The sequence below is a fragment of the Canis lupus genome, chromosome 28, assembly GCF_003254725.2.
Source record: "Canis lupus dingo isolate Sandy chromosome 28, ASM325472v2, whole genome shotgun sequence".
NCBI classification, from domain to species: domain Eukaryota; kingdom Metazoa; phylum Chordata; class Mammalia; order Carnivora; family Canidae; genus Canis; species Canis lupus.
The window spans coordinates 41002134-41016180 of NC_064270.1; the positions used below are offsets into that span (position 1 = coordinate 41002134).

The 14047-nt window shown below is 67.5% G+C and overlaps 1 protein-coding gene across 1 annotated transcript in view; it reads left to right on the forward strand.

Annotated features, from left to right (window-relative positions):
- Positions 1 to 12799, forward strand: part of KNDC1 (kinase non-catalytic C-lobe domain containing 1) — a 51541-nt gene extending 38742 nt beyond the window's left edge. Inside the window, exons 19-31 of the mRNA XM_025467724.3 lie at positions 1146 to 1239; positions 1311 to 1408; positions 1499 to 1719; positions 4780 to 4893; positions 5541 to 5688; positions 5787 to 5966; positions 6460 to 6663; positions 6915 to 6997; positions 7163 to 7313; positions 8778 to 8900; positions 8973 to 9032; positions 9397 to 9554; positions 10783 to 12799. Of these exons, the coding sequence (XP_025323509.1) occupies positions 1146 to 1239; positions 1311 to 1408; positions 1499 to 1719; positions 4780 to 4893; positions 5541 to 5688; positions 5787 to 5966; positions 6460 to 6663; positions 6915 to 6997; positions 7163 to 7313; positions 8778 to 8900; positions 8973 to 9032; positions 9397 to 9554; positions 10783 to 11014 (1866 nt within the window). The 3' untranslated portion in view covers positions 11015 to 12799. The remainder of the gene's footprint in view (positions 1 to 1145; positions 1240 to 1310; positions 1409 to 1498; positions 1720 to 4779; positions 4894 to 5540; positions 5689 to 5786; positions 5967 to 6459; positions 6664 to 6914; positions 6998 to 7162; positions 7314 to 8777; positions 8901 to 8972; positions 9033 to 9396; positions 9555 to 10782) is intronic.
- Positions 12800 to 14047: the final 1248 nt, after the last annotated feature.

Here is a 14047-nt window from a genome sequence, read left to right on the forward strand (position 1 = left end):
CCCCTGGGAGGTGCCTGTTCTCCAGGAGGAGCTGGGACCCCCGCTCCTGGGCACCCCACAAACTGTGACCCCCAGGAAACCCCCTGAGGACATGACTCACTGGAAGGCCGGGGGGCAGCAATGACCCCACGTCCAGGCTGCTGTCCCCACGCAGGGCGGACAAGGGGCCGGGGTAACGAGGGTGAGTGGGAGGAGTCTGCGGCAGGGGCCCGGGGTGTGTGGGGGCCTACAGCGGCCTGGGGGGCAGGATGGCTGGAGGCGCTGGCAGCCATCCAGCCCACCACCACCACCACACCCCACCCCGCTGCCAGAAGCAGCGCTGGAGACCCCCTGAAGTGCAGCCCCCGGTGGGTGGGGCAGCATGGGGGGGCTGGGGGAGCCACTGCGGGGGCTGGGGGCCCAGCACTGCTGCTGGGGGTGGCGGGCAGGGTCCGGGTCGGGGACCAGGTCCGGGTCCAGGTCAGGTGCTCACCACCCCAGCCGTCTTCCGAGCTCACTGTCCTCAGTGGCTCAGTGGGATCTACCGACGTGCTCTGTCTACACCCCAGTTCTGTGGACTCTTAGGATAAAACTGCCAGTTATGTTACCAGAAAAACAGGTTTATTTGGGAATCGCACAGAATGGCAAATTAAGGCAAAACCACAGGGGAGCCCTGGGGATGGAGAGGAGGCTCTTTTATAGAGAAAGTTGGGGCGCCCGCTGTAAACTAAAACCCAATTGGAGTAAACTGGGGGCTGCAAGAGAAACGGCTTCTCATTGGCTGGGCCCTGGCCGTCTCTCATTGGCTGGGCTGTTGCCAGGGCAGGAGGAAACCTTCCCGGTCCCTCCAGGGTAGAGCAGTGTGTCCACCTGCAGGGTTCCTTGCTCCGCCACCTGTTCCCAGAGAGGGGTGCCGAGGGCTCCTCCTGTTAGCGTCCACACCGTCACGGTTTCCCCTCTCATTTCCTCGTCCCTCCATCGGATTCCTGTCCCCCGTGGCGCACAGATACTGTTTCTGCAGCTGGGTGACTGTGTCCCTGGGAGGTCCCCACGTGGCCGCAGAGGTGGGGGAGTCCACTTCTGGAGGCTGCGCTGGGACAGGTGCACTCGGAGACAGGCGGGCGGGTGGCGGGCACCTGCAACGCTCACCGGCTCTGTCCTGCCAGGAGCTGGAGCAGCAGCTCCTGATAGAGAAGAGGAATTACCGGAAGACTCTGAAGTTCTACCAGAAGCTCCTTCAGAAGGAGAAGCGCAGTAAAGGTAGCAGGGCACTGGGCAGGGCACCCGCGGGGGAGTGGGGGGCACTTTGTGCCCACTCTGCCCGCCCACAGGTTCCGAGGTGAAGACCATGTTGTCCAAACTGAGAGGCCAGCTGGAAGAAATGAAGTGCAAAGTGCAGTTCCTGGGACTGGTCAAGAAGTATCTGCAGGCAAGTCCGCCGCACCCGGCCCACCCCCTCCCTCAGCACCTGGTGGCAGAGGCCAGCCAGACCGAGGCGCCCACTTCCCCGCACACACAGGTCATGTATGCCGAGCGGTGGGGCCTGGAGCCCTGTGCACTGCCAGTGATCGTGAACATCTCCGCGGCCCACTGCGACACGCTGGACTTCAGCCCTCTGGACGAGTCCTCGTCCCTCATCTTCTACAACGTCAGCAAACACCCCCGCGGTGGCAAGCAGAGGAAGGCCCGTGTCCTGCAGGCCGGCACGCCGCTGGGGCTCATGGCATACCTCTACTCCAGGTGCGGCTGCCCAGCCCCAAGTGGGGAGGCGGGCCTGGGGGTTCCCTGGACCCTTTCATGCCTTTTGAAAGCAAAAGGGAGACCGAAAAAAACAAACAGGCCCCCAGAAGGGAAACAAGGTGAGGAAAGTCTCTGCCTTCCCTCATCTGACGTGGGTTTATACGTTTTTCAATTTAAATTTTTTTTCATCAGAACTTTAAGCCTCCTGTGTCAGCTCAGCTGCAATTTGCCTCCCTTGCCAAGCTCTTGGGTGGACGTGCACCTGCAGCCTCAGGTGTGCCAGGGCAGGTGCTTCAGGGAGGAGCCAGGAGCATGGCCGTGCAGAAGTAACAGCCCAGGGGGCCCCTAGAATTAAGCAGACACAGGAGCCTCCGGGACATGCCTGGATCCTAGCCACTTTGCCACGTCAGAACACCCCGTAATTGTCTAGCCCCCCGGACTGCCAGGGAGGCTGGTCTCAGCATGCTCACTGAATTCTTTCTGCAGCCACTGTTTCTGGGCAGGAGCACTATACCCATTCATCAGACACCGTAACTGATAAATGTGCATGCTCACCGTGCGCAGCAGGGAGGCCAATCCCCTCACACTCAGGGTCACAGAACCCCAGGACACCCTCACACCCCTCTACCCTTGTGCCCACCAGTCCGTCGGCACGGCCACATGTCCTATGTGGATGGGCCTCTCAGGTCCACCTGGTATGCAGGTGCAGGACCACTTGGCAAGTCCCCTTGACCCAGTGGCCTGGCCCACACCAGGCACGGGGCCAGCAGCTCAGGGTTGGGTACAGATTACCTTCCCAGACAGGGGTGGGAGGCCTTACCCAGTCTTGGCTTTGGGAGACCCATAACACTCTTGGGAGCTCCCAAGACCTTTGAGCTGGAGACTGTGGTGACGCTAGAACTGATGGTCAGGTGTCAGCAGGGTACACGGGGACACTATCAGAGAACAAGGGAAGTCCCTGAGAGCAGGGGCCTCCCAGGACAGAAGCCTCTTCCCGTGTACCCTGTTCTCCCAAGCTGGGCTCCACCTGGCTGCACTAGGAGCCTTCCACTGGCCCTGGGCCCTAGGCCGACCCTTGGACTCAGACCCTAGCTTCCATCTTCTTTGTGATGAGTATACCGCACGCCAAGGGCTGGCTGTGCGATGACAGGAGATGCGTGTGTGCCTGTGTGAGTGGAGTGTGTGTATGTGTGGTGTGTGAGGGGGGTGTGTGTGTGGGTGGGATGTGTGCATATGTGCATGAGTGTGTTTGGTGTGTGAGCAGTGGGTGTGTATATGTGCATTAGAGAATGTACATGTGTAAGTGGGGTGTCTGCAATGTGAGTGGGGTGTGTGCATAAGTACATGAGTGTGTGTATGGTGTGTGAATGGGGAGTGTATATATGTGCATGGGGGAGCGTGCATGTGTGAGTGGGGTGTGCATATTGCATGAGTATGTGTGTGGTGTATGAGGGGTGTATGTGTACCTGTGTGGGTTGTGTTCATGTGTGTATGTGTGTGAGTAGGGTGTGCGCATATGTGCATGTGGGGGTGTGAGTGGGATGTATGCATATGTGCATGGGTGTGTGTGTGTGCATGTTTGTGGGTGAGGAGTGTATGTGGTGTGTGAGTGGAATGTGCATATATGTGCATGAGGGGGTTATACATGTGTGTGTGGTGTGTGAGTGAGGTGTGTGTGTGGTGTGTGCATGGGGGAATGTGTGTGTTGAGAGGTTTTTCATGGTGTGCCTGTATCTGCCTGTGGGGGAATGGGGGGTATATATGTGCATGGGTGGGGGGGTGTGTGAGTGGGGTGTGCACGGGGGTGCGTGTGTTGAGGGGTCTCACATGGTGTGCGTGTGTCTGCATGTGTGTGTGGTGTGAGTGGTGTGTGTGCACAGGTGTGTATATGAGTGGGGTTTGTGTACACAGATGCCTGTGTGCACGGGTGCGTGTGTGGGTGGGGTATGTATGCATGAGTGTGTGCACAGGTGCGTGTGTGCACATAGGTGCGTTAAGTGGGGGGTGTGCATGGGTATGTCACGGGTGGGTGTGTGAGTGCAGTGTGTGTGCATGGGTGCATATGTGAGTGGGGTAGTGCATGGGTGCATGGGTGCATGTGTGGGTGGTGTGTGCATGGGCTGTGTGTGCACTAGTGTGTGTTTGGGGGTGTACACGGTTGCATGTGTGCACGGGGGCATGTGTGTGCACGGGTGTGTATGCACAGGTGCGTTGTGAGGGGGTGTGTGTTGCACGGGTGCGTGAGTGGGCTGTGCGTGGGGGCGTGTACGAGTGCGCACGGCAGCCCAGCGCGGGGGCCTTGGCTGCTGGAGGACGCGGCTCCCCCGCAGGTGGTCCCGGCGCCCACGGCAGCCGCAGCCCACGGAGGCCGGCCCGGGCGCCCACCTGGCTCCAGGCGCCGTGTCCGCTCTCGGAGGCCCGGCGTGGTGGCCGGGGAGGCGGCCTCGCACGACCCTCACGCCTTTCCTGTTTCTGGGACCCAGTCACTGAGCGGCGCGGTGTCGCCCGACCTGGGGCTCCCTGGGGCGCCCCGAGGCTGGGGACGCTCGTCCCCTCACCGCCTGGTTTGCCCGAGGAACCGAGAATGTGGGGGCACAAATTGCCAGCCTCGCCCCCGATGCAGCGAGTTCGGGCTAGGGGCAGGGTCCCGGGCCGCGCGGGGGTTCCGAACGGGTTCCAGAAGCCCATGGGGAGGGCGCCTCAAAAATGGTGGTAAAGAGGGTCCTCCGCCCGGAAATGGTTGGGAGCCCCTCGCGTTCCCAGCACCCCACACGCCCCTTTACCTCTCCCGCCGTCCTCCTGGCGAGGGCGAGCATGCACGCGCGCCCACACACGCAGCCCAGCCGCCTGCACGCTCACGCACGTTCACACGGCTCCCTTCCACACGCCTACCCCAGCACCGCTAACGAAGGCCGCGGGGAGCCGGGCCCCCCCACGTACCCGACGCACCGGCGGGCTCCGGCGGGAGGAGAGGCCCGCGGGCCCTGGACGGCAGCTGGGGGTCGGGGTGGGGAGCGGCCCGGGCCCCCGCCGTGCCCTGAGCGCGTCCTGTCGCCGCAGCGACGCCTTCCTGGAGGGCTACGTGCAGCAGTTCCTCTACACCTTCCGGTACTTCTGCACCCCCCACGACTTCCTGCACTTCCTGCTGGACCGCATCAACAGCACCCTGTCCAGGTACGGCCGCGACCCCCGGCGACCCCGGGCGCCTCGGTAGGGACTCCGCAGGGCCGGGGTCCCAGGGACCCCGACAAGGACGAGGCCGCGGCCTGGTCGGGGAAGGAAGGGCAAAGACGGAGGACAGAGGGTACACGGGAAGGGACCCGGGCGGCAAGGCCGCGGACGCTCCGGGAGGCGGTGGCCGCGGCGGGTGTGGGGCCCGTGGGAGGCGAGCGCGTGCCAAGCCCTCGGCCTTCCGCGGCCGCACACGGGGTGAGGGCCAGGGTCAGGGGAGGGGAGGCGCGACGGACGGGCTGTGGCCTGCTGTCCAAGCCGGCCCGTCGCCCCCGCCAGACCCCCATGCGCCCCTCGGCAGGCCTGCGCGCGGGGCCCAGGCTGGGAGCTCCGGAGCTGCGGCCCAACGGCCGTCACCTCCCGCCCTGGGGGCAGGGACTCACAGGAGACACCTCCACGCGCAGAGCCCGGCTGCGGGGGTGACGGCCGCCCCAGGAGCCCGGAGCCCAGCTGGCCGGCTGCCGCCTCTGCATCCCACCCCCCGAAGACGGCCTCGTCCAGACCCCACTCGGCCCTCCGCCCCAGCAGCGCACAGCCTCGCAGGGCTGGGGGGACCCACGCGGCTCAGCTGTCGTCCCCTCTGCCCGCAGGGCCCACCAGGACCCCAGCTCAACCTTCACCAAGATCTACAAGCGAAGCTTCTGCCTGCTGCAGGCCTGGCTGGAGGACTGCTACGCCGTGGACTTCACCCGCAACAGCGGGCTCCTGGGCAGCCTCGAGGACTTCATCTCCTCCAAGGTGACGCGGGCACAGCCCCTGGACCCCGTGGGCGGCGCCGGGGCCCTGACGGCCACCACCGTCAGGGTGGCAAGTGACCGCCTTGCGCTCCTGCCCAGATCCTGCCCCTGGACGGCTCCGCGGAGCACCTGCTGGGCCTCCTGGAGGTGGGCGCGGAGCGGCGGGCCGAGGGCCCCTCACGGGGCGCGGACCTGGAGCACCCCAAGGAAGCCGAGGAGGACGCCAGGCCTCTCAACGCGCTCTGTAAGAGGCTCTCGGAAGACGGCGTCTCCCGGAAGGTGGGGGCCTCTCCAGGGTGGGCCTCCCGGGGCGGGCGCCGTGGCTCCCCAGCCCAGCCCGGCGAACTCCGGGGGCTGCGCGCACGTGGACCCGTGGGCAGACACGCCCACACGTGCTCCCCACGCTGCCGGCCGGGGCGCCAGCCTGTGAGGCCTCGCCCCGCAGAGGACAGGACGGCCGGGGAGCCCCGGCCCGGAGGACCAGCGTTCCCCACCCTCGGGCCAGGGGCCTGGGTGGAAGGCACCACTCGGGACGTGGCCCGGGCCGGGGGCCTGGGGGGCCTGTCCACAGTATACGGGCACTTCAGTGGCTCTGTCCGCGAGGGACCCGCCCGGGGGACCGGGACAGGTGTCCTTGGGCCAACATGGCCACGGGCGGGAGGCGTTTGCGCGGGGGCTGTAGCCGGCCGCTCCTCCCCGACCCCGCAGCGGGCCACCCACGCGCGGGCCGGCTGTGCCCGCGCCCCTTCAGCACGTCGCGCCTGCCCCGCAGAGCTTCCCCTGGAGGCTGAGCCGGGGCAACGGGCTGGCGCTGCCGCACAAGGAGCGTCAGTACAGCATCGCGGCGGCGCTGCCCAAGCCCTGCTTCCTCGAGGACCTGTACGGGCCGTACGCCAGGGCCGGCGAGAAGGGGCCCTGCCTCCTGACCGAGTACAGCACCCAGCAGCTCTGCAGCCAGCTGACGCTCCTGCAGCAGGTGAGGGCGCCCCCGGCCCCCCCGTACCCCCCGCGGGCCTCCCCCCGCCCGTCCCCCTCCCCCACCCCCGCCCGCGGCCCCCGCCTCCCCGAGCCCGCCCCACGCGCCCCACGCCTGGGCCCCAGGTGGCAGCCGAGGCGGTGACCGAGCGATCCCACCTGCGGCCACGACGGCTGCGCGGCGGGTCCCCGACACGCGGCCCGGCCTCGAGGCCCGGAGACGCCCGACGTCCGCGCCCTTGTCTCCGGCAGGAGCTGTTCCAAAAGTGCCATCCCGTCCACTTCCTGAACTCCCGGGCCCTGGGCGTCATGGACAAGAGTGTGGCCATCCCCAAGTGAGTGTCGTCCGGGCCGCGGCCGGAGCCAGGGCTTGGGGCCTCCCCGAGGGGCCCGTCTACGGCCCGGGCCCGGCGCCCCCGCGTGCGCAGAGCCCCCTGCGGCCCCCGCGGACCTGGCAGCGCCCCGCGGCCCCGCCGTGACGGGCACCCGTGTCTCCCCAGGGCCAGCTCCTGCGAGTCCCTGTCAGCCAAAACCTGCAGCCTGTTTCTGCCCAATTACGTGCAGGACAAGTACCTCCTACAGCTCTTGCGGAGCGCGGACGACGTCAGCACCTGGGTGGCCGCCGAGATCGTGACCAGCCACACCTCCAAGGTGGGCGCCTCAGCTCCGTCCCACAGGGGCCTTCGCGGCCGAGCGCGGCCGCCGGCTGCCTCCCGGGGACCCGCGGGCGTGCCCCACGCGCGGGGAAGCCACGCTCAACCCCAGGCAACGGCTACAAGTAGCGTCACAGCTTCCGCGGACGGTGACGTCGGCCACAGGGTCGGCTCCCCGCGGCGCCGCCTGCAAGTGTGCGCTGGCTCTGCACGCCGGGGCGAGCCCCTCCTCCGTGGAACCTGCACACGTATCTGTGGGCACGCAGAGCCCCACGCGTGTGCACACGCCAGTACGCACAAATACACGCCTTCACGCACACCCCTCACACCTACCTCCTCACACTCCCTCACGCCCCACACGCTCCACACACTCCCTCACACACACACCCTCACACTCCCTCATGCCCTTACACACTATCCCTCACGTTCCCTCACTGCCCCTCACACACAATCCCTCACACTGTTACACACCCCCTTACACTCCCTCACACACTCCCTAATGCCTCCTCACACACCCTCACACCCCCTTCACACTCTCACACTCCCTCACACACACACCATCACACCCACTCACTATCCCTCACCCCTTTACATAGTCCGACACACTCCCCCCACACACACTCCCTCCTGTGTCCTCACACGGCCCCTCGCACCCCCTCACACATGCCCCCTAACACACACTCCCCTTCACACACACCTACCTCCTCACTCACAGTCCCTCACGCTCCCTCACACCGCCTCACACACTCCCTCATGCCTCCTCACACACTCCCCCACTCCCGCTCACACATGCCCCCTCACACGCCTCCTCACACTCTTCACACACACTCACACTCCCTCACACACACACCCTCACACACTCCCTTACGATCCCTCACACACATGCCCCCTCACACTCCCTCATGCTCCCTCACCCCCTCACACAATCCCTCGTGCCCCCTCACACAGCCCGACACGCCCCCTCACACACAGCTGCCTTCGCACACATAGTGCCTGACCCCCGAGCCTCTCCCGAATCGTCTGTTACCCACATAGTTCCTCTCACAGATTCCCCGACACGCACGCCCTCTCTGCCGCGCTCACACCTGCTCACACACTCACACTCACACTCACGCTGGGTTCAGTCAGAGGGCACCCCCGAGGGGCTCCCGGCGCCCCGTGCCTGAGCCGGCTCCCAGGGCGGGGACCGTGGCGCCCGGCTGTGCCCCGTCCTGCTCGCCCCGCGCCCCTGAGCCCGTCCCCGTGAGGCGGCACCGGCAGGCGGAGGACTGAGGGCCGCGCGTTGGGGCGGCCCCGTGCGACGCGGCCCCTTCCCGGGTGGACACCGCCGCTCCGCGGGCAGCGACCCCTCGACGCGGCTGCGGCCCGAGCCCCACGGGCCGCCCCTTCCCAGCAGCCCCCCCCGCGGCCCGCGCTCCCCACACCTGGCGCGGGTGGCCCTGACCGCGTCCCCGCCCCCCAGCTGCAGGTGACTCTGCTCTCCAAGTTCCTGCTGATCGCCAAGTCCTGCTACGAGCAAAGGAACTTCGCGACGGCCATGCAGATCCTGGGGGGCCTGGAGCACCTCGCCGTGAGGCAGTCCCCCGTGAGTGGCGGCCCGGCCGCGGGGGGCGCACGGGCACCGGCCGGGCCGCGCCTCACCGTGCGTTTCTTCCAGGCCTGGAGGGTTCTACCCGCGAAGATAGCGGAGGTCATGGAGGAGCTGAAAGCCGTGGAGGTACTGGCGCCCCGCGGCCCCGCCCCGCAGCCGCGAGCAGCCCAGGCAGCCCCCACTACCCGGCCGCGTCCCCCGGGCCTCACCGGGCGGGAGGGGGCGCCCAGAGGCGGGACCCGCACAGCGCCCACTGGAAGGCCGCGCACCCCGACGGCGGCAGCGACCCCCGGCCCGGACGGCTGGCGCGCGTGCCCTGGCGCTCGGCCTCCCTGTTGCTCCCGGGCCGCCCGCGCCCCTCCGCGGCCCGGCGACAGCGGGTCAGGACAGAGCTGCCGCGCCCGGGGGCTGCATGCGGCTCCCCGCCGCGGGCCCGTCCCTCCGGCCGCAGCGCTCACCCCCTCACCCCCTCACCCGTGCCCGCCCGCAGGTCTTCCTGAAGAGCGACAGCCTGTGTCTGATGGAAGGCCGCCGCTTCCGCGCCCAGCCCACGCTGCCCTCGGCCCGCCTCCTGGCCATGCACATCCAGCAGCTGGAGACCGGGGGCTTCACCATGACCAACGGCGCCCACAGGTGGAGCAAGCTCAGGTGAGGGGGCCGCGCCCTGGGGCTGCTGCACTGCGGCCAGTCCTCAGCCCCCCCCCGTGCTGCCGCGGGGCCCCTGCCCGGCACCCGGGGCCACCCGCCTGGGAGGGGCTGCTGGCGGTGACCCCCGTGGCGCCCCGGGCGAGGAGCCCCGCCTCCAGACGCCCTCCCCGTCAGGGTGCCCTTGCCCCCCTTGCCGCCCCCGCAGCACCCACGCGGGCGAGCGGGTCGGGGCAGGGCAGGCCTCGGCAGCCACGGCCCAGGGGGCCCGGAGCCCCGCGGCGCCCCCTCCCCGGTCACCAGCTTGACGGTTGTCTGACACGCAGCACAGCGCGCGGTCGGCGCCGGCGACACAGAACGCAGCGGCTGGAGGGAAGGCCACCGTCCAGAGGCGGCGGGGCGGGCTCTGACGACGCCCCTTGCCCTGCTTTACGTCCGATGTGCACGCATGTTTGTCTTCGACTTATGTTCTTTAGTTTTTAGAGACAGAGAGACATGGGCGGTGGGGTGGGGCAGAGGCACAGGGACACCCCCAAGCAGGCTCCACGCCCCGCACGGAGCCCCACGCGGGGCTCGATCTCAGGACCCGGGGACCGCGACTGGAGTCAGACTGAGCCCCCCGGGCGCCCCGCACGTTTGTGTTTTAACAACCAAAAGTGCACCCTTCGTGCTGGCCCCGCCGTCCCTCGTCCGCCACCGGGGTGGGAACCTCTGTAAGGCCCGCAGCCTCCCCGGGCATTAGTCCCGACTTCTGCTTCCTGCTCCCCGTGTCCTGGACGACACCCGGGGCGTGCGGGTCACAGCGCTCCGGGGAAGGGAGCCCTGGGACCCGGCGGTGGCCAGTTCCCAGGGCGTAGATGCTCCCACGGTGGCGGCTCCTGAGCCGCATCACGTCCCTGAGCACAGCCCTGGGGCGACCCGGCGTGCGTCTGCCCCGGGGACCTCCTCTGGGGACCCTCGGGGGCTGGCCCTGGGGGTGTCCTTCCTGGACCCCTGAGCACCGACCAGGCGCAACACAGACTTGCAGTGTTCATGCGCTAGAAGTGGCTGGATGGACCGACGGACCGAGGGACGGACGGCAGGGCAGGCGGGCAGGCGGGCCGAGGCTGGCGTGGGCTCCGGCCCTGAGCTGCCGCTGGACGCCGTCCGGTTCGCGTGCCTCCCAGGACACGCGGGGAGTTCACAGGCCCGGCTCGCACACACCGACGCGCACGTCTTGTCCCCGACGCAGGAACATCGCCAAGGTGGTGAGCCAGGTGCACGCGTTCCAGGAGAACCCCTACACGTTCGCCCCCGACCCCAAGCTGCAGTCCTACCTCAAGCAAAGGATCGCCCGCTTCAGCGGGGCCGACGTCTCCGTGTTAGCGGCCGACAGCAGGGCCTCCCTCCACCACGTGAGCAGCGAGAAGCACTCGCGGAAGATCCAGGACAAGCTGCGCAGAATGAAGGCCACGTTTCAGTAGCGGGGGGAGGGGGGCCCCCCGGGGCGAGAACTGCAGCGCGGGGGGCGGGGGCTGGGAGAGGAGCCCCGCGGCCCGGCCAGGCGAGCGGCCTTCGCCCGGGGCTCAGGCTGGGCCCCGGGGGGTGGAGGCCCAGGGCCCGGAGGGGACGGGCTCCCGCGGAGGCGGGCTCTTCCTGCTCGGGTAAAACTATATTTACAAATTAAAACAATAATAGAGTAAGTGAACTCCCCAGGAGCCGTATTCGCACCCACACTTCTAGAGATGAACCGCTCCCACCCAGCTCCGGGGATCCCCCAGACCCCACCCACCCCCCCGACTCAGAGCACTGTTTCCAGGAGTCTGGCTTCCGTCTGCCCAGCAACCAAGGACCAAAACGACCTCCGACCCCCATGCCAACCCAGGTTCCAGGGCTTTCCGAGCCGTCCACTGGCCCGAGGCTTCCCAGTGGCCCAAGCCCCTAACCGGGTCCAGACTCCCCTGCCCAGGCCTCCCGCTCCCTTCCACCCAGACCCACCCCCTGCTTCCACCCAAGTCTCCCCTGGCCCCCTCCCTCACCCCCGCCCTCCAGACCTCTCCACACACTCTCCCCTCCTACCCCCCCACCTCACCCCTTACTCCCCACCCTCCAGACCTCCCCCCAGACCCCAATCGCCCCCTCCCATCCATCTGGCCTCCCCCCAGGCCTCCCCCTCCCTTCCACTCAGGCCCCCCAGATCTCCTCCCACACTCTTCCAGACCTCCCCTCACACCCCACACTTCACCCCCACATGCCCCGCTTCCCCCGACCCTCCTTGCAGACCTCCTCCTAGGGGAGCAGCTCAGCTCACCCCTGTTCCAGCCTAAGCAGGGGTGCCCGAGTTTTGCAGCCGCTGCCCCAACAGGCCCGATGGGGTCTCGGTCCCAGCCCAGCCTCCTGCTGCTGGTGAGCACCTCACAGCTCCACGCTGGCGGCCAAGTGCCCGCGGCCCCTCGCGCCCTCCACCCTTGCCAACCCCACCACCTACGACAGCTCCCGGGGAGGCCTGTCAGGCTCTGCTTCCTCGCAAAGCACACGGACAGCAGCTCCAGGGCAGCCCCTCCGGCGGCCTGGGGCCCGTGCCCACCTGCCTTCTGCAGCCCTGCATGCGCTGCACACGCCTGTGCCCAGGCTCCTGCCGCTTGCCTTCACTAGAGCTTTGTCACAGCTGAGGACAGAGGACGGGTGCTGCCCGGATGGTGCCAGGCTCTTCCCGGGGCTCCGTTTCTGGCCGGTGCTGGGGGCCGCTCGGCAGCGAGAAGGCCCCCTGGGCCAGGCGTGCGGGCACGGAAGTGTGGTCCGAGCCCCGACACCATCGCAGGTGCCAACGTCCTTCGGTGGCAAATCGCCGGGAGACCCAGGGCTGTTCTCACCTCAGAATCACGGATTCTTACGACAACCAGCCAGTGGGATTCTGGGAAAGCGGCTACTTGCAATAAAATGCTGAGTTTGTAACGTCAAGATGTGTTTCCCACATAAATTCATCGGAGACTTACTTCCGGGACGCGGAGGACTCGGTACCCCGCCACGCGGAGGCGGGGCTTCTGGCCTTCACACGAGGACCCCGATCCACTAATCAACGCTGACGTTCAGATTCCGAGGTTGCAGCGGCGGAGTCCCCGAGCCTAGTTAGCGTCTGGCGCCGATACACATTCCAGTCGTAACGATTTCTTCGCGGGAAGTGACCGGGCTTTCGGCTTAAGCACGACTGTCTGCATGTCGCCCGAATGTCACTGGCACAGATTTCTAAATAAAACCATTTCTACGGACACGGCTTCAGACGCCTTATTTTGTCTGTCTCCCAAGTGACACTTGCCCTGGGGGGTCAGGGTGGGCTCCTCAGGGGTGCTCCTGACGGCACCAGGGGACGCGGAGTACCGGCCACAGTCGTGTCCTTGGGAGGCACAGAGACGGGCCAGGTCTGCCGATCCATTCAATTCAGGGCCCCCAGAAGTGAACCCCATCACTCCGGGGCAAACTGCCTGAAATCGCGGAGCCCCCGAGGCCCCCGTCCCGAGGCCCCAAGGCGACTCCACCACGGTCTGTGGGCGGCAGTGAGCTCAGCCCACCGGAGCCTAGGGCGGGACGACAGCTCTTCCGTCCTCCTCCTCCATCCTCTGTCCGGGGCAGGGCCGGCTTCCGGCTGCTGGGAAGGGTCCTGGGGGAAGAGCTTAGGGTTGGGGGAGGCCGTGGGCGCAGAGGATTCGGGGACATGATGTGGCACCTTTGGCAGGAGCCCCCGGGAAGCCCTCCACGTGGCAGGGGGCCCCGAAGAACAAGGGCACCGTGTGCAGCAGCTGCCACCGCTAGGTGGATCGCGCGTCCCAGCCGTGGGTGGAGGGGTGGGTCCGGTCCTCACCCACTTTAAAATCGCTGCAGCCCGGTATCTCTTGCTCCCGGAGACTCGAGCAAGGCCATGAGGACCATGAGGAGCTCCTCTGCACCGGGGCCAAGCAAATCACCGGGTTGTCCTCTAGGTGACCCCTGAGCGCCCCCTCAGCCAGGGTTCCAGGTACCCCCACCAGGGCAGTCCCCTCCCACACCAGCCAGACCACCCAGGACCACCAGGCTGGAGCAAGCGTCAGGTGGCCCCGAGTGGGCCAAGCGGACCTGCAGTGAGCGGCGCCGGCCGGCCAGCCCAGGAGCCGTGGGGACACCGGCACAGGCCCGCTGAAGGCCCGCGGAGCCCCACGCAGCCAGGCCCCGGGGCACGGCGCCCCGTCAGGAAGGAAGGCCCGGCTCCGGCCCCAGAATCGCCAGCTCCAGCCACTGCTCGGAGCACTGGGTTACGCTGCGCCGAACAGCTCGGTGTCCTGTGTGCTGTGGGGTGCATGGGCTCCCGGGTCCCGGTGGATGGGTCCAGGCCGGCCTTCCTGGACCGCCCTGCAGGCAGGGGCACTCTGGGGCTGTCCTCTGGCCGCCCTTGCCGTTTGGGGCTTGTTCTACGAGCGCCGGGGCTTCCCATGGGTCGCCCCGCGTGGGCCTGCCCGTCTCCTCACCCACCTCCCACCCCTTTG